The sequence below is a fragment of the Myxocyprinus asiaticus genome, chromosome 2 (assembly GCF_019703515.2).
Source record: "Myxocyprinus asiaticus isolate MX2 ecotype Aquarium Trade chromosome 2, UBuf_Myxa_2, whole genome shotgun sequence".
Classification (NCBI taxonomy): Eukaryota; Metazoa; Chordata; class Actinopteri; order Cypriniformes; family Catostomidae; genus Myxocyprinus; species Myxocyprinus asiaticus.
This window is the reverse complement of record NC_059345.1, coordinates 59506250-59524572: the sequence shown is the minus strand read 5'-3', so window position 1 is coordinate 59524572 and position 18323 is coordinate 59506250. Positions and strand designations below refer to the sequence as shown.

The following is an 18323-nucleotide window of genomic DNA, read 5'->3' as shown; positions in this document are numbered from 1 at the left end:
TTGCATTCGCACCCACAAAAGTATCCCCTGTAGTGACGTCATCTAAATTAGTATCGACCATTTTTCTTATGATGTTGTTTGTACTCGCGATTCAATAGCAACAACAACAAAATCAACAACACCGACGGAGGATGCCAGGATCAGAGCTACACTTTTGTTAGGGCTGTTTTACACAAACTGTGGCTGCATCCGAAAATGTAGGCAGCTTCCTTGCTACTTAATCAGGTAATGGTTTAACCAACAGTGTTTTTGGATGAATGGAACCCTTAAGAAAACTGGTCTCAGAACAGTTTAAAAAGCAACTTATTTCATCCTACCTCCTTGTACAGCCTCCGAAGGCAGCATTTTCCAGTTTTTGGATGCAGCCTATGTACACTTGCCTTGACAGTGTACACTTGCTGTGCGAGCGGTGTCCCTGAAGCCACAACGAGGTGGTCAGCCTACCGCGTAGCACATGCTTAACTCAGCATGTTGAAAATGCTCTATAAACGTATTTATTAACACAATCTTTTCCAAAAAAGGCTGAACATAAACTATTTTACTGAAATACTCATTCATTTATTTAAAAAAGACATCTTGATGCAAGTTAACCACGCAGTGACAGGCACGCAATACTTCCATCAAAACTTGATTTCATGATGGTTTAGTGCATAATAGAGTTTAATTACCCATTCTTGATAAATATCTTATTATTTATATCCATCATCCCAGGAAAAATTCGATATAGTAATCCAGAAATCACTGTATTTTCTGTATAGTATTATTCACAGAGTAAAACAGTTCGGATGTGATCAAAACAAAGTGTGTCTCCCGATGAAGACATGCAGCAACTCTGCTCACCCCTCGCACACACATGTTAAACGGGTGATGCTCTTTGGTTACTTTGTTGGTTTTATGTTATTTTTGCTAAGGGAACTGTAAAATTAGCGCAATCTTCTGAATATCAGGCTATCAGCTATAAATATGTTTACAAATGACGACTGCCGAATCTTCCCGTTTCGAATTGCTTTGTGTTATAGGATTTTGACCAGTCACAGGACCACAGTCCCTTTTCACCCCCAAAAGTACCTACCTTGTGGTAGGAGCTAAAAATTTCCTTAAAATGGCTTCAAGGAACTATACCAAAGTTCGTAGGGTGCAAAAATGACGAAAAGTGCTAATCCTGGGGAAAAGTATCTAAAACGGGTTTTAGTCCTTGCAGTGGGAAAGGGCCTGTTGATACATATATGAACCATAACTGAGAGATCCAATAATTCTCCTGAGATAGGAAAGAGCGATAAACCATTCCTCTGGTTTATTATAACTATAATTTTTGCTGCTGCATTTCAAGTCTTTGGCTTTTTGTAACACATAAGAAAATGCATTATTTCATAAGATTCTGTAGCTCATTGAACCCCTCTACTCTAATTTCAAAGCAGAGAGATGGAAATAATCTTAGCTGCTTTAGATCTGCAGATGTCCTAGCTGTATTCAAATCAAGCATGTGGGCTCTCTTAGGTTTTTACAGCATTAAAGGGGAAAATGAGACCCTTTCAGTATGCAATGACATATAAAAGTCTGACTGTATTGAGAAACATCTGTCTGTGGTTGAACTGCTGACTTCATTTTATCAGTTGGGTAATAGCAGACAAACTGTTTGCAGAGTTTATATTAACATTCACTGTGTGGTAAATAAAAAATTAGGGAATAGAGGAATAGACCCGACCCAACTCAAATACAATATGTCCTGACCAAGGAGCTGGTCCTGAGCCCCAAAATGTAAATACGTGTCAAGAGCCCACATGAATGCACAAGTGTAAATGGTAACAATTTATAATAAGGTTCCATTCGTTAACATTAGTTAATGCATTAGGTATCATTAACTAACAATGAACTATGGATTTGTTACAGCATTTATTAATCTTTGTTAAAGGAATAGTTCACCACAAAATGAAAATTCTCTCATCATTTACTCACCCTTATGCCATCCCAGATGTGTATGACTTACTTTCTTCAGCAGAACACAAGTGAAGATTTTTAGAAGAATATTTCAGCTCTGTAGGTCCTTACAATGCATGTAAATGGGTGCCAGTAAACTATAAGACTCCAGAGTTTAAATCCATATCTTCAGAAGTGATATGACAGGTGTGGGTGAGAAACAGATAAATATTTAAGTCCATTTTTGCTAGAAATTCTTCTCCCCTGCCCAGTAGAGGGCATATGCATGAAGAATGTGAATCACCAAAAACACAATAAGTATGTTAAAATGAAAGTTAAAGTGAAGATTGACTGAGCAGAGAGGTGGATTTATAGTAAAAAAAAAAAGAAAAAAAAAAAGACTAAAATATTGATCTGTTTCTCGCCTACACATATCAAATCACTTATGAAGACATTGGTTAACCACTTAAGTCATATGGATAACTTTAATGCGGACCTATGTGATATTTGGAACTTCAAAATGTTTGCACCCATTCACCTGCATTGTATGGACCTACAGAGCTGAGATACTCTTCTAAAAATCTTAATTTGTGTCCTGCTGAAGAAAGTAAGTCATACACATCCAGGAGGCATAAGGGTGAGTAAATGACGAGAGACTATTCATTTTTGGGTGAACTATTCCTTTTATGTTAGTAAATAAAAATAAAATTGTTCAGTGTTAGTTCATAGTGCATTAACTAATCTTAACATATTACTTACGATATGTTAAAATAAAATAAAATATAAATGCTGTAAAAGTATTGTTCATTGTTAGTTCATGTTAACTAATGTTAACAAATGGAACCTTACTGTAAAGTGTTATCGTATATAAATAATTCAAACCTGACTAAATTTAAACTATAAATAAAGAAAATAGATGGTTCGTTGGTTCAGTGGTATTATATTCAGTATGGGTCACGAGGTTAAATCTCACTGAAATATTCTTTTTTCAAAAACTAAAATTCCACAATATGTCAGAGGATATACTGTATGTTAGGAGATGTAGTGCAATTTATTTTGTGATTTGATTCACTTGACCTGTAATGTATGGCACTAACATTATCTCCATCCCTTTACCAAATAGCATGTGTAGAGACTTTTTTTCCACATTCAGACAGAACTGAGAGGGGCGGCAAAGGATAGCTTAGGGAGCTGCTTGGAAAAAATTAACTGTTTGGTCACATTTCATATTCATTGTGAGGGGCGAGCAGAATGGATAGCGGGTGCAATCACATTAAACTGCCATGGATAAGTGAAGTGGAGAGCATGGCAGTGATCTGTGTGATATTTTCATATATTGCTTATGCCAGGATCCACCACTGGTTTGAAAGGTGCTCACAATGATTTTCCTAGATATGTTATGATTGTTGAGAAGGACTATCATTTGGGCTGTAATTGATTAATTTTACCAAATAATTTTGTACACTTTTGTATCATTGCTTATTTATTAATTACCCATAATAAAGTCAGTTTAGTTAATTTACTTTCTTTACCCTTTATGTGTTTAAGTTTGTCCAGATAAGATGCCTGGTCTACAATCCTGGACCCCCGGTCACAACGAGGCCCACCGAGTTACCATCGGTTATGGCCAGAAAGTCATCCTTACCTCTTCTGCAACTTTCCACTCTATCGAGATCCTCAATGGAGGTATATTTTCCCAATAAGCCCTCTCAATCATCTCTGCAACATTAAACGGCCTCAAAGATTTCCTTATGATGAAGGCAAAACTTAACATTGGCTGTGACTTGCTGAAATCAAAGACCATCTCAGAGTTATCACTCTAAGAATAGAATTATTCTACATTCTGAACTAGAATCAGAGCAAGAATTAGACTTAGAAAATACTGCATGTTCATTGGTTGAAAGTAATTAAAGGTGAGAGATGCGGATTGGCTGGATTTTCTGTGCATTTTAGGGAAGCTTGTGATAGCAGACACCAATCGACCCATTATGCTGCGAGCTAAGCACATCCTTCTCAGGAACAAAGGTGAACTTCACATCGGCAGTCCAGATTGTCCTTACAAAGGAAACCTCACCATCTCTCTCTTTGGCAGGTATGAATAGTGAGAGGCATTGACTTGACTTGCTCAAGTACTCCTGCAGTTTATTGAAGGGCACTCACACAAAAGCTAGTTTGAAATTCTCATTGATGAATTGATGCTTACTGAATGTCACCTTTGTACTTTGCATTTTTTCTCTACGTAAATGTACCAACAGTGAAAATTTTCTTAACTTTTGGTCACATGACTGAATATCACTTTACTCTTTGTTTTTTGTTTTTTTCTCTACATGCCTTGCAGCAAAAGAAAATAAAAATGATCGACTTTTGGTCGCATGATAGAATGTTGCTTTTGACTTTGCATTTTGTCTCTATGTCCAAGCAGCAAAAGTTAGAATTTTCTGTTAGATCTTTTGATGGCATGATGGAATATAACATGACTCTTTTATTTTGTCCTCTATGTGCCTTGCAGTAAAAGTAAAAATTTTCTTACCTTTGGGTCGCATTAAAGAATGTCACTTTTGACTTTGCATTTTATCTCTCGTTCAAGCAGCAGAAGTTAACATATTCTAAACTTTTGGTCACATGACGGAATATCACAATGGTTTTTTTTTTTTGGTTTTTCTCTTCCAGCAAATGCAAAACTTTTTCTCAAATTTTGGTTGAATGACGCAATGTCACTTTCACATTTTGCGTTTTTCCTTTACGTGTTTTGCAGCAAAAGTTAAAATTTTTCTCAACTGTTGGTTGCATGATGGAATGTCACTTCTGCATTTTGTGTTTACCGTTACATGCACTGTAGCCAAAGTAAAAGCTTTTCTCAATTTCTGGTCACGTGATGGAATGTCACTTTTGCGGATAGCATTTTTGTGCTACATGTGATACAACCACAATTACAATTTTCTCAGCTTTTGGTTGAATGATGGAATGTCACTTTTGCACTTTAAATTTTTCAATACGTGCATTTAGCAAATGTTTGAATTTTCTCAACTTTTGGTTGCATGGCGGAACGCAAACCCTTGCATTTTTTGTCTACGTCACTGTCATCAAAATAAATGGACTCAGTGTTTCAGTGATGTATTGTAAATTGTAGTGTGTAAGTGCCCTAAAGGCTGCAGTCAGTTGAACATAATGCTTTGGTCCAAGTATGGGACAATCTGAACATTTACGTTGTACTCAGATCTGATGACAGTGATGACCAACACAGTTATTTTGGTCGAAAGTACATTGGTGTTGGGACTGGAGGTACTTTGGAGATCCACGGAGAACAAAAGCTGTCATGGACATTCCTAAACAAATCACTCCATCCTGCGCAAGGCAATGAGAACAGTTACCACTTTAAGAGGAGCTGGGGCAACAGAGGCATCATCATTCATGTCATCAACACCAAGACTGGGGAGGTCCTTCACTCTGATAGGTCAGTGCTTGACTCCAGGTTCAAGTTTGTTTGAATGAATGGGTTTTTGCTTTATGATAGATTAGAGTTTGTTACTTTAGTACATCATATAAAACAAACTGGTTGTTTTAATATAGTTGGACTTGGAACAGTAATTTCAAATCGACTGTCAAAACAAAAGCTGCTTCCAAGTTGGCATTGTTGCAGGTGATTGATCTGAGACTATTTTTCATCACAGAAAAGAATCACTGTCTTCAAAACAATCATTCATTCTCAGAACCGCAGAGTATGCTTGCTGGCTTCTGTAACTTTTCTTGACTCTGCCAAGATTAATTTGACCAACATTTATGTTTGTGTGTGTGTTCAGGTTTGACACATATAGGAGCAAGGATGAAAGTAGGCGACTGGCCCAGTATGTAGACGATGTGGAAAATGGGCAGATCTTGGCTATGGTGGTTAATGATGAAGGATCCAACAACCTGGAGGATTTGGCTAAAAAGGCTCTCACTAAGCTGGGCAGTCGGCACTTCCATCGACTTGGCTTCCGGTAATGTTACCCATTTCCAAGTGTTGGAAAAACTTGCTCATACATGCTGATCCATGACCTATTAAGAATTTGCTTTGAAAGTCAGCATTAGCTTAAACCAAGCAAGGAATTTCAAACAATCTGATCCAAGATAAGTGTTTACTTTAGCTCTTAAACTGATAGTTGCCCCCCCCCCCCCCCCCCCCCATTCTGTCATCATTCTTCATTTTGTTCCAAACCACACTGTAAAAAAAAACAAAAGTAAAAAAAAAAAACAGTAAAATGTCCGGCAGCAAAAGTTGCCAAACAGTTACTATAAAATTACAGTAAAATACTAAATTCAACAATGAATTACTGTAAAATTACAGCTTTTCCCTGTATATATTCTTTGTAATTTTACGACCAAATTTGAGTAGAATTACAAATTGTTATTGTTAGAAAACATCTCTAAAATGTAATAAAATCAAGGAAATACTGCATAAATACAATTAAAGCCCACAATTTGAAGGTTGCTATCTTTTAAATAACAGCAGAATTATGTTGTTTCATAGAATTATTCAATAAATCTACAACATGCGCCTGTCAAAATAAAAACATGTAAAAGTAAAATAAAGAAAAATTATTTAAATTAACAGTCACTTTATTGTTTTTTAAATCTTATTTACAAATTTTCAACAGAGGTAATATGTCAATAAATGTTCCGGTGGATAACCGTTAAATATTGGTAAAATTACATGTAATTAACCCTATATAAAAGTTCATGGTTAGTGTGTTCACAGATCTAAGCTTTTATTTTATGTGATCTTTCAATATATTCACAGAAATTCATAGAAAATTTTAAATTTCTAAAATAAAATAATCCATTAAATATGCAACACTTTCCAATTCATTTACAGTGCTTGGGATGTAATAACATTTTAAGTTTGTTAAAACCACCTTAAGGTCTACCAATTTTACAATATTTTCTTATAAGTATACCTATTTTTGTGGTTCTTTTTTCTTCAAATTACAGGTTTTATACAGGAATCAATATGTTTAATTATGTGAACATTTTACTTCAGCAGATAAAAGAATGGTGTACTTTAATTTTACTTAAATACATACCAACCAATACACTATTGCTTTTAAAACAATGTGAAGCTATTGGCCAGAACGCACAACAACAATACATGCTTTCAATCTTTTATTTTGACAGTTGAAATTCAACAATCATGACAACTGAACCTACCATTCAAAATAAACTGGTCAAAATGGAAATGGTTACTGTGGATCTTCACAATAATGCTTCTAAGGTTTTAAAGATTTATAATAATGTGTATCTAAAATATAAACAATAATGTGAATAACAGCACTAATTACCTTATATATAATTCTCAATTTATCTGTAGTATGGACTGTATCAGTATACATTTATTAAAAGATTCAGATTATGATTACATGGGGAAAATATTATTTGGACATGGTGGTACTGCCATGCAGGGGTGGGAATTTGGGGCAGTCTCACGATTCAGTTTGATTCCGATTCTTGGTGTTATAATTAGATTTAAATCGATTCTTAATTCAAGACTCAAAACAATTTGATTCAATAAAAAGAGCACTGTGTGTCAAACCTGACTCCCTCTGCCCACTGAGCTGCAAATGAAGCATTAAGCTGCTCTTGAGAGACATTGTCTGACTAACAGAAAAAATAGCGTAGTTACATACAGTTGTGCTCAAATGTTTGCATACCCTGGCAGAAATTGTGAAATTTTGGCATTGATTTTGAAAATATCTTTTAAGTATAATGATCATATGAAGCCATTTATTATCACATAGTTGTTTGGCTCCTTTTTAAATCATAATGATAACAGAAATCACCCAAATGGCCCTGATCAAAAGTTTACATGCCCTTGAATGTTTGGCCTTGTTACAGACACACAAGGTGACACACACAGGTTTAAATGGCAATTAAAGTTTAATTTCCCACACCTGTAGCTTTTTAAATTGCAATTAGTGTCTGTGAATAATAGTCAATGAGTTTGTTAGCTCTCACGTGGATGCACTGAGCAGGCTAGATACGGAGCCATGGGGAGCAGAAAAGAACTGTCAAAAGACCTGCGTAACAAGGTAATGGAACTTTATAAAGATGGAAAAGGATATAAAAAGATATCCAAAGCCTTGAAAATGCCAGTCAGTTCTGTTCAATCACTTAAGAAGTGGAAAATTCGGGGATCTCTTGATACCTAGCCAAGGTCAGGTAGACCAAGAAAGATTTCAGCCACAACTGCCAGAAGAATTGTTCGGGATACAAAGAAAAACCTACAGGTAACCTCAGAGAAATACAGGCTGCTCTGGAAAAAGACAGTGTGGTTGTTTCAAGGAGCACAATACGACGATACTTGAATAAAAATGAGCTGCATGGTCGAGTTGCCAGAAAGAAGCCTTTACTGCGCCAATGCCACAAAAAAGCCCGGTTACAATATGCCCGACAACACCTTGACACACCTCACAGCTTCTGGCACAATGTAATTTGGAGTGACAAGACCAAAATAGAGCTTTATGGTCACAACCATAAGCGCTATGTTTGGAGAGGGGTCAACAAGGCCTATAGTGGAAAGAATACCATCCCCACTGTGAAGCATGGTGGTGGCTCACTGATGTTTTTGGGCTGTGTGAGCTCTAAAGGCACGGGGAATCTTGTGAAAATTGATGGCAAGATGAATGCAGCATGTTATCAGAAAATACTGGCAGACAACTTGCATTCTTCTGCATGAAAGCTGCGCATGGGACGCTCTTGGACTTTCCAGCACGACAATGACCCTAAGCACAAGGCCAAGTTGACCCTCCAGTGATTACAGCAGAAAAAGGTGAAGGTTCTGGAGTGGCCATCACAGTCTCCTGACCTTAATATCATCGAGCCACTCTGGGGAGGTCTCAAACGTGCGGTTCATGCAAGACAACCAAAGACTTTGCATGACCTGGAGGCAATTTGCCAAGACGAATGGGCAGCTATACCACCTGCAAGAATTTGGGGCCTCATAGACAACTATTACAAAAGACTGCACGCTGTCATTGATGCTAAAGGGGGCAATACATAGTATTAAGAACTAAGGGTGTGCAGACTTTTGAACAGGGGTCATTTCATTTTTTTCTTTGTTGCCATGTTTTGTTTTATGATTGTGCCATTCTGTTATAACCTACAGTTGAATATGAATCCCATAAGAAATAAAAGAAATGTGTTTTGCCTGCTCACTCATGTTTTCTTTAAAAATGCTACATATATTACCAATTCTCCAAGGCTATGCAAAATTTTGAGCACAACTGTATACACACACACACATACATACACATATATACAGTGCATCCGGAAAGTATTCACAGCGCTTCACTTTTTCCACATTTTGTTATGTTACAGCCTTATTCCAAAATGGATTAAATTCATTATTTTCCTCAAAATTCTACAAACAATACCCCATAATGACAACGTGAAAGAAGTTTGTTTGAAATCTTTGCAAATTTATTAAAAATAAAAAATGAGAAAATAAATCACATGTACATAAGTATTCACAGCCTTTGCTCAATACTTTGTTGAAGCACCTTTGGCACCAATTACAGCCTCAAGTCTTTTTGAGTATGATGCTACAAGCTTGGCACACCTATTTTTGGGCAGCTTCTCCCATTCTTCTTTGCAGGACCTCTCAAGCTCCATCAGGTTTGATGGGGAGCGTCGGTGCACAGCCATTTTCAGATCTCTCCAGAGATGTTCAATCGGGTTCAAGTCTGGGCTCTGGCTGGGCCACTCAAGGACATTCACAGAGTTGTCCCGCAGCCACTCCTTTATTATCTTGGCTGTGTGCTTAGGGTCGTTGTCCTGTTGGAAGATGAACCTTTGCCCCAGTCTGAGGTCCAGAGCGCTCTGGAGCAGGTTTTCATCAAGGATGTCTCTGTACATTGCTGCATTCATCTTTCCCTCGATCCTGACTAGTCTCTCAGTTCCTGCCGCTGAAAAACATCCCCACAGCATGATGCTGCTACCACCATGCTTCACTGTAGGGATGGTATTGGCCAGGTGATGAGCGGTGCCTTGTTTCCTCCAGACATGATGCTTGCCATTCAGGCCAAACAGTTCAATCTTTGTTTCTCATGGTCTGAGAGTCCTTCAGGTGCTTTTTGGCAAACTCCAGGCGGGCTGTCATGTGCCTTTTACTGAGGAGTGGCTTCCGTCTGGCCACTCTACCATACAGGCCTGATTGGTGGAGTGCTGCAGAGATGGTTGTTCTTCTGGAAGTTTCTCCTCTCTCCACAGAGAAATGCTGGAGCTCTGTCAGAGTGACCATCGGGTTCTTGGTCACCTCCCTGACTAAGGCCCTTCTCCCCCAATCGCTCAGTTTGGCCGGGCGGCCAGCTCTAGGAAGAGTCCTGGTGGTTCCAAACTTCTTCCATTTACGGATGATGGAGGCCACTGTGCTCATTGGGACCTTCAATGCTGCAGAAATTTTTCTGTACCCTTCCCCAGATCTGTGCCTCAATACAATCCTGTCTCGGAGGTCTACAGACAATTCCTTGGACTTCATGGCTTGATTTGTACTCTGACATGCACCGTTAACTGTGGGACCTTAAATAGACAGGTGTGTGCCTTTCCAAATCATGTCCAATCAACTGAATTTACCACAGGTGGACTCCAGTCATGTTGTAGAAACATCTCAAGGATGATCAGTGGAAACAGGATGCACCTGAGCTCAATTTTGAGTGTCATGGCAAAGGCTGTGAATACTTATGTACATATGATTTTTTTTTTTCTTTTTTTTTTTTTAATAAATTTGCAAAGATTTCAAACAAACTTCTTTCACGTTGTCATTATGGGGTATTGTTTGTAGAAGTTTGAGGAAAATAATGAATTTAATCCATTTTGGAATAAGGCTGTAACATAACAAAATGTGGAAAAAGTGAAGCGCTGTGAATATTTTCCGGATGCACTGTATGTGTGTGTGTGTGTGTATCTATCTATCTATCTATCTATATATATATATATATATATATATATATATATATATATATATATATATATATATATATATACACACACACACATATAATTAAGTAGAACTGAAATGGTGAAATAATAGAGTAAAGTGTTCTTAATATTTTTACATATATATGTAATACATATATAACAAAGCACAAGGGCCAATCACAGAACCTAATACTGAATTATTGAATCATAGTATGTGTAGTTGTAGCACTAACATTCCAGCCTTCATACTGCATCAATTTGGTTATTCCATTTTCTAATGTTGTGTGAACACAACCAAAAAAACATACCTGGGTCACGTCTGTTTGCTTGTAGGAATCTTCTGAAGACATGTGGGAACACAGCCAAATATGGTCCTGATGACTGGGTTGAACTGAGGTTTTCTGACATATCAGGGACAGAAGTGACAAAAAAGAGAAAAAAAAAGAAAAATGAAAAAATAAAAAAGGACAGAAATAAGATAAGGGTTAAAATCCACTATAAGTTTAATTGTAATCACTATTTAAATACGGTTCCCACACATTTTCTGTGTCAAAATGCCACACAGATTTAACAAGGTTTTCATTATTACCTTAGTCAGCTTTATGACAATAATCACATGTAACATTAGCTCTTTGGACTTCTATCAAGAGCTAACTGCATCTTTCACTTTTACTGCCAAGTTAGCACATTAAAAATAAGCTCAATAATACAACAACGACCACTACAAACTAAGTAACGTTTGTTTGCCTGTACTGAACTTAACAGATGCACCATAAAATTAAATTTCTAAGACTAACGTGCCTCAGCTCGTTAAAGGGGTTAAAACTTCAGCTCTGGTATTGTTATGATAGCTTAAATCTGTACACTTTGACAACTTAGCTTAACCTTGCTGTTAGCTTGCACTAAATCACTTAGCTTGACATCAGAACGCCGCTATTCATAATAAAGTAACAAAACAAAGTAAGCCGTTTTCACTCCCAGCAAAGCAGCAGATATTTGACAAAAATAAAACCAAGACATTACCTTTAGTTGATGCTAAACATTAACACCTGGCGTGAACACAGACTTGTGCAGCCAGGCTGTCTCTTCCTTCTTCAGACAGCTCTCCCGGCGCAGCTGGCGCTCGGATTCAAACAGTTGATTCTCAGGCATTCTTTGGCTGAACAGTTCCGGCAAGGACGATTTTGTCCAATCACAACACAGAACTGTTTGCTGACCTCATTTTCTGTGGTTTACAATAAAGTTGTATTCTGCCAAATATAAGATGATATTACAATTTACCACATTTTAAAAGAGAGGGGTAACAAATTACTTAAAGCTAGGGTGTGTAATCCAGAGAGGATAGCAGTTAGCAAGCTAGCTTTGAAAGCATAGAACCCGTGTCTCCAAAGCCACACCTCCTCAATCACACATGAACACACACACAGAGCAGAGTCTAAGCACCAGGAGGAGAGACGTGTTGGTGGAATCGATCGCGGTTTCAGATTACCTCATGTAAAAAAAAAAAAAAAAAAAATCATTTTACACTGTAGCTGCTATTAGCGTTGAGATAATTTGTAAATGTACACAAACAACATGAGCTAAATACTTAATTACATTATCAAAATATATCAAAAACAAATCAAACCATGTCCAAAAGAAAAACAGCAACCATGGCATCATTTTTCAGACCCTTTGAGTCCCGCAGTTGCCTCCAGCGTGGAAAAGCAATGCCAATGTTAATTCTGCTTTTAGCACGCTCTTGATCCAGACGTTTTTTCATTGCAGAAGTTTCTAACACGGTCTGTATTTTGTTGTTTTTACTGGTGGTTCAGGAGGAACATAAGGTAGCTGCAGTTCGCCTTCCATTCTCGTGCTCGCTCTGCACAGCGTCAAGGAACCCGCGCTGATGACGTGTGATTGTCTGCACGAACAAGTTGCGTGGCAGTATGCAAATATAGATTGACAGACAGGAAGGACATCCTATCATTACATTTGGACCGAATGCAGTGATTGGTCGATCATTTTTTTAGTCCTGTCCCTTCCACAGAAGATATATATATATATATATATATATATATATATATATATATATATATATATACACACACATTTATTTTTTTTTACATTTAGACCACTTAAATTATTGATAGCTATCAGGATGTGAAGAGACCTCAGCCAGTATAACAAAAAATGTTTCTGGAAAAGATTGCACACCCTAGCTTTAACAGTTTGACATTATTAAATTATTTGAATCAAAATATCCTTTATTATTTTATTTCCGGTGGGTGTTTCTGTGTGTGTATGAAGGACCAGTGCATTATAATAAAAACAAGTATTGTGCTAGAGCGTAGAGATTAAAATATCCCTGTCCAAATATATTTTTACTTTTAAATCATTAATATTTTACCAGAAGTCCAGGTTTGGTCAAATGCAGATGTTAAGCTAGTGCTTTTGGTTAAATGTAATGTCTTTGTTGATGTGGAACTTAAATAAATGTACCATGCATTTAATGTTAGAAAACAGAAAAGTACTGTTAAGTTTCAGTTGTCGTATTTTTTTATTACACTGTATTGGAAGTAATTTACAGCAAACATGCGTAAAAAACATAAATGTGCACAAAGCAGAAAAAATGTAAAAAAAAAAAAAAAAAAAAAAATTATTGGTCAGTGTTTTTACACTGATAACTGTGATTTTACACTGATATCTACTTAATTAACACTCAAAACCGTAAAATTTGTTTACAGTTTTCTTATAATTTAAAGTTACAGACTTTGACTGTACTTTTACAGTAGATTTATTGAAAAACTTGTTTTTTCTGTATTTTACAGGTATATTCTCATATTATGAAAAGAGAAAAAATATGTAATTATTTACGGTAAATGTCAGTAAAAAAAAATATTTTTTCACTGAGAAGAACTGACAAGATGACAAGCTGATCGGAACGTTTAAAAAAGAAAAATCACACTCAGCTGCATATTAAGATGCTGATTAAAATGATTCTGTCATTCTGCAGCAACTAATGACAGATAAAAATAACCTTGACTGACATTTTACAGTTTTGGTGCATTTTAAAATAAAACTTTGTGAAAGCCAACCGAACCATGAAGAAAATGCAACTATTTTCTACAATCAAGAAAGCTACAGGTCTAAAAACACCCCAACTCAATTGCAGTTTTACTCATGTTATTATTTTTGCGAGCTCCACGTGACTGGGATCAGAGAGAGATAGTTACGATGAGTTGTTATGTGTGTCACCCCTCCACCATTTTTAATCAGCAAGTATGTCATACCTCTAACTGAAGAGTTAGAAGATCACAGCAAAACAGTCTGCATGTGTGACACCCATGGCCAAAACACCTGCCCTTGGTCACACTCTTTGCATCACTCTTCTTACTCTCTTCTAAAATTCCTTCTCTTCTCCTTTTTTCCTTCACCTTTACCTGGCAAACTGGCAGAGGAATTTCAAAAGAAATGAGCTCACTTGACTACCATTTCCCTCAGCATTACAACTATAATCATATTAAACACTTAATATGAAATTCACTGAAATTCATTTCTGAAGGGCTGATTGCCCCCCTTAGATGCCTCATATTGTTGGGGATTTTTTTTCCCACTTTGTAGTCATGACACAAAGATATTAAATATTGTATAATAATAATTATTATTATTATTATTATTACACTATTTCACCTAACTGTTTCTATCAGTTATCTCATATGGTATCTCACATGGACCTGTTTTTCTTAATTATAATTCTATTTATTTTGATAAACTCTTATGCATTATGATGCTTCTTTTCAGTCACTTGTTTCCCAGCAAGGCGCAATGTAATCTATGATGTAATGTGATTTACATTTATTGTTGTTCTTTGCAGATACTTTATTCCACATTTCATTTATTATTAATGTTGTATTCTTATTTTAAATGCAATAAATGTATATAATACGCAATAATATAACTTGTTTATAACATAGCTAGTATGTGCCTCACCTCGAAGCTGAAAACGATGATGCTGTTTCTTTTCAATTGCACTTGCTCCCTGGTCCAGTTCTTAATGGCAAAACTAGCGTGAACAAGTAATCAGTAAAGGAAGACGAATGACTTAAAGCAGCTATAGTGAGCATCCCCCTCTGTTGGAAAATGTTGTGTAATAATTGTCATAGTGTTATCGACGATTATCTGGTCGCAAAAATTACACACAGTACATGGTAAACCTTGTTGAAAGCAGGCTTTAATAGTGGCTTTCTTGCCATTTATTTTCACTTTGCGGACTGTTTTGAACAGGCAGTAAAAACGGGGACATTTCCGGGGACAGCTCCAGTCGGGGACAGACCGTCAAAAACCGGGACGTCTGGTCACCCTAGTGTAGAGCCAGCTTTAGAAAATACTTTAACTTTATAATATGTTTTTGTTTTCATTTGAATCATTATTACAAATTCTCAGCATCATTATTCATATTTATCATTATATTTATAAATATTGTCTGACGTCTTCTGAAGTGCCACATAAAAGGCATTGTCATGTGTTACCTGTTACTTTCCTCAGTGCTGTTCAGGGTGCACAAATCACAGTCAGTAATTTGGCTTGAAAAAGCCAAACTACTTAAATACTATTTAAACGTATTATTGGTGGTGCTTGCGTAGCAAGGTATCACTATTATTATCTCACATACTTATTAGTGGTGCTTGCGTAGCGGTTAACTATTATTATCTCACATACTTATTATTATTCTTCCGGACAAAAATGTACTCATTCCGCACCGTTTGTCGTAGACCCACAAATGAGTTGTCAAATTGACCGGCTTATTGAGGAGAAGTGTGCTATGACTTTTCTAAGCGATCGGGGGTATGATGTACCCCTGGGGGGGCAAAAAACTGCCCCAAAAAATCCCATTGACATAACATTGGCAAGAAATTTGTCGGATCATATCTCCGGATCAGAAAGTCATAGAAACTTCAGGGTTGGCTTGTTTTACTCGGTTAGCAAGCAGTCTTTGAATATCACTTTGGAAACTACTTAGCCATGCCCTAGCAACCATTTAGAGCACTCTAGCAACAAACCCCATTGACTTCTATTCAAAATGGCTTAGAGGGATATCTTCGGATCAGAATGTCTTTGTAAAAAGGAAAAACAAAGGAAATAATGCATGTACATACATGGTCAGTGAGATGTAATGTTTATGGTCTGTACAATTCAATAGCTGTCTGCAAGTGTCACAAAAAAGTGCATTTTGGACCATGCTCACATATTTTCCGCTCATTTCAAAATGTGTCTTTCTGCAGGCATCCGTGGAGTTTTATTACAGTGAAGGGTGATGCGTCGTCAGTGGTAGAGGATCACGCTATCTATCAGGGTGAGACTCTTCTACCCACTTATTTGCCCTGCAATGGAATTCACAAACACCATGAAAGGAAATATCTTAAAACCAACCTGCTTCTCTCCTGATGCTGACCTTTTCTGTGTGCCTGTGTGTGTGTTCAGGAATCAAGGCTTCTTCTGAGGCAAGGAGCTCACGGGTGTTCCAGTCAGGTTACGGAGAGCATTTTACCATCACCACCATCAGTCAGTGGGTACAAGGTACAAACACACCTTACCATCTCTAGAAGACACACCAATGGCCAAGCCTATATGCAATCTACAGACAACATTTTTCCCCCCAGATTTTTCTGTTCAAGATCTGTGGAATTCTGAGGAGAATTCTGTATATATATTAGGGTGTAAAAAAATATCATATCGTATTGTATCGTACGATACAACGCTCACAATACAATACCATATGTATTGTACGATACATAAACAAACACATTGTAGTGTAATTAAAAACAAGCGCGAGAGGCGGTACTGAGCGCTCACAGGAAAACAGAGCAACACACTTCCAGTACATAAGCAAGAAGATAGATGGCAAACGGCAAGTAGATTGTATTGTAGCGGTACAGCTTTTTGAATTTGCCAAACAATGGTGTCATGTCCTGGTGCTACAGTACATCAAACATGTTGTTTTATTTATGCCGACATCACCGTGCAAATTGGTGGATTTGTGAGGCAGAAACAGCAGCAGTAAATTTAACAGCCGCCTCTCCCAGCCGACACTGAGCATGACATTAACAGCAAGACGCACATAAGTTATGAGTCGTAACCAGCCGCGGCCCGTGCATTTTAAGTCTAGGCCTTCAGTGTGATTCATGCCATTAAGAAAACACAGTTTCACAATGAATAAGACACCGTATCATACATTATGTGGCAGTCAACTAATAATACCAATTGAAATTTTAAAAACACGTCCACGCAACCAAGGAGGTCTAATACCAAGAAAAAGCTCTCTAATAATATTTGCAATTAAAATTTTGTTTACAATAAATTTTGTTTTGTCAGGGTACATGGTTACTTTTCAAAACTTGATCTGACACTGAATGCTCAAGCAGCCTAATTTACACTTAGAAAACTCCTGATGTTGCTATAACAATGCAAAAAGCACTTACCAATTTGCTTGAAGTGAAAATCAGTCCTCCTTTCCTGTTAAATTAATCAATCGCACGATCATGCAGAACATCTTAGGTTTTGAAATCCATAAGGATCTCTTTCTCAATGGTGATGACAGTCGACTCGTAAGCAAGATCTCGCGCTCTTCGCTTTCAAATTACGTACATCACTTAAAGTGTGATAGCGTCACTCAAGGCCAGCTAGAAGGCCTGGAATGGGACATATCCTAAAGACCACACCCACAAGAACAAATAAATCAATCTGATTGGCTGATGAATCTGACAATCTGACTTTAGATACCTATTCACTTACACTGTTGAGGGATTCTGTGTAGAGATGGGAAGTCTGATTCTTTTCCGCGAACTGGTTCTTTCGGACAGTGTTTCAATGGACCGGTTCAAAAAACCGATTCACTAGTTTGTTTACATCATCACGCAATGACGTCACTAATACGTAATGCTATTATCCCGGCGGATGAAAATACACAGTCAAAACACATTCAAATAAAGCCATGTGTAAGTGCATATAGCTGATTTATATTTTATTCAATTAAATAATAATAATAATAATCTTGGATAAGTTTCGTACATTAAAGTTTTTCAACTAAAGCACCCAAAAAGGGCAATGATGTGCAAACACGGATGTTTTAGCTACATGTCTAAAGTATATAAAGTAAAAAAGTCTTCTTAATCAACTCAACTTTTCACAAAAACCATGAGAAACCATAAAGAAACTTACATTTCACCCCCTCATTCAAGTCATCGGTTCATGCATGCTCGGTATCAGCAGCTCATCGGTTCTCAGTGGACATGTCCGAGACTCTGAGTCTGAACTGTTTTCTCAGTTCAATGTACTGTTCTCATCAGTTTTTCGGACACGTCCAAAAGAGACAGTTCTCAGTTCAGTGTGTACTGTGTACTGGCTCGCGGGCTGCCAGAGACTCGCAACTGTCAATGTAATATTGATGTGAATTTTTGCGACCAGATAATCGT

The 18323-nt window shown here is 37.1% G+C and overlaps 1 protein-coding gene across 2 annotated transcripts in view; it reads left to right on the top strand.

Annotated features, from left to right (window-relative positions):
* Nucleotides 1-18323, top strand: part of LOC127452695 (cell migration-inducing and hyaluronan-binding protein-like) — a 301080-nt gene that overhangs the window by 135260 nt on the left and 147497 nt on the right. For both annotated transcript variants that reach the window (XM_051718318.1, XM_051718314.1), the window contains exons 3-8: nt 3466-3603; nt 3871-4009; nt 5135-5371; nt 5718-5897; nt 16134-16204; nt 16333-16428. In XM_051718318.1, coding sequence (XP_051574278.1) covers nt 3466-3603; nt 3871-4009; nt 5135-5371; nt 5718-5897; nt 16134-16204; nt 16333-16428 — 861 coding nt within the window. The remainder of the gene's footprint in view (nt 1-3465; nt 3604-3870; nt 4010-5134; nt 5372-5717; nt 5898-16133; nt 16205-16332; nt 16429-18323) is intronic.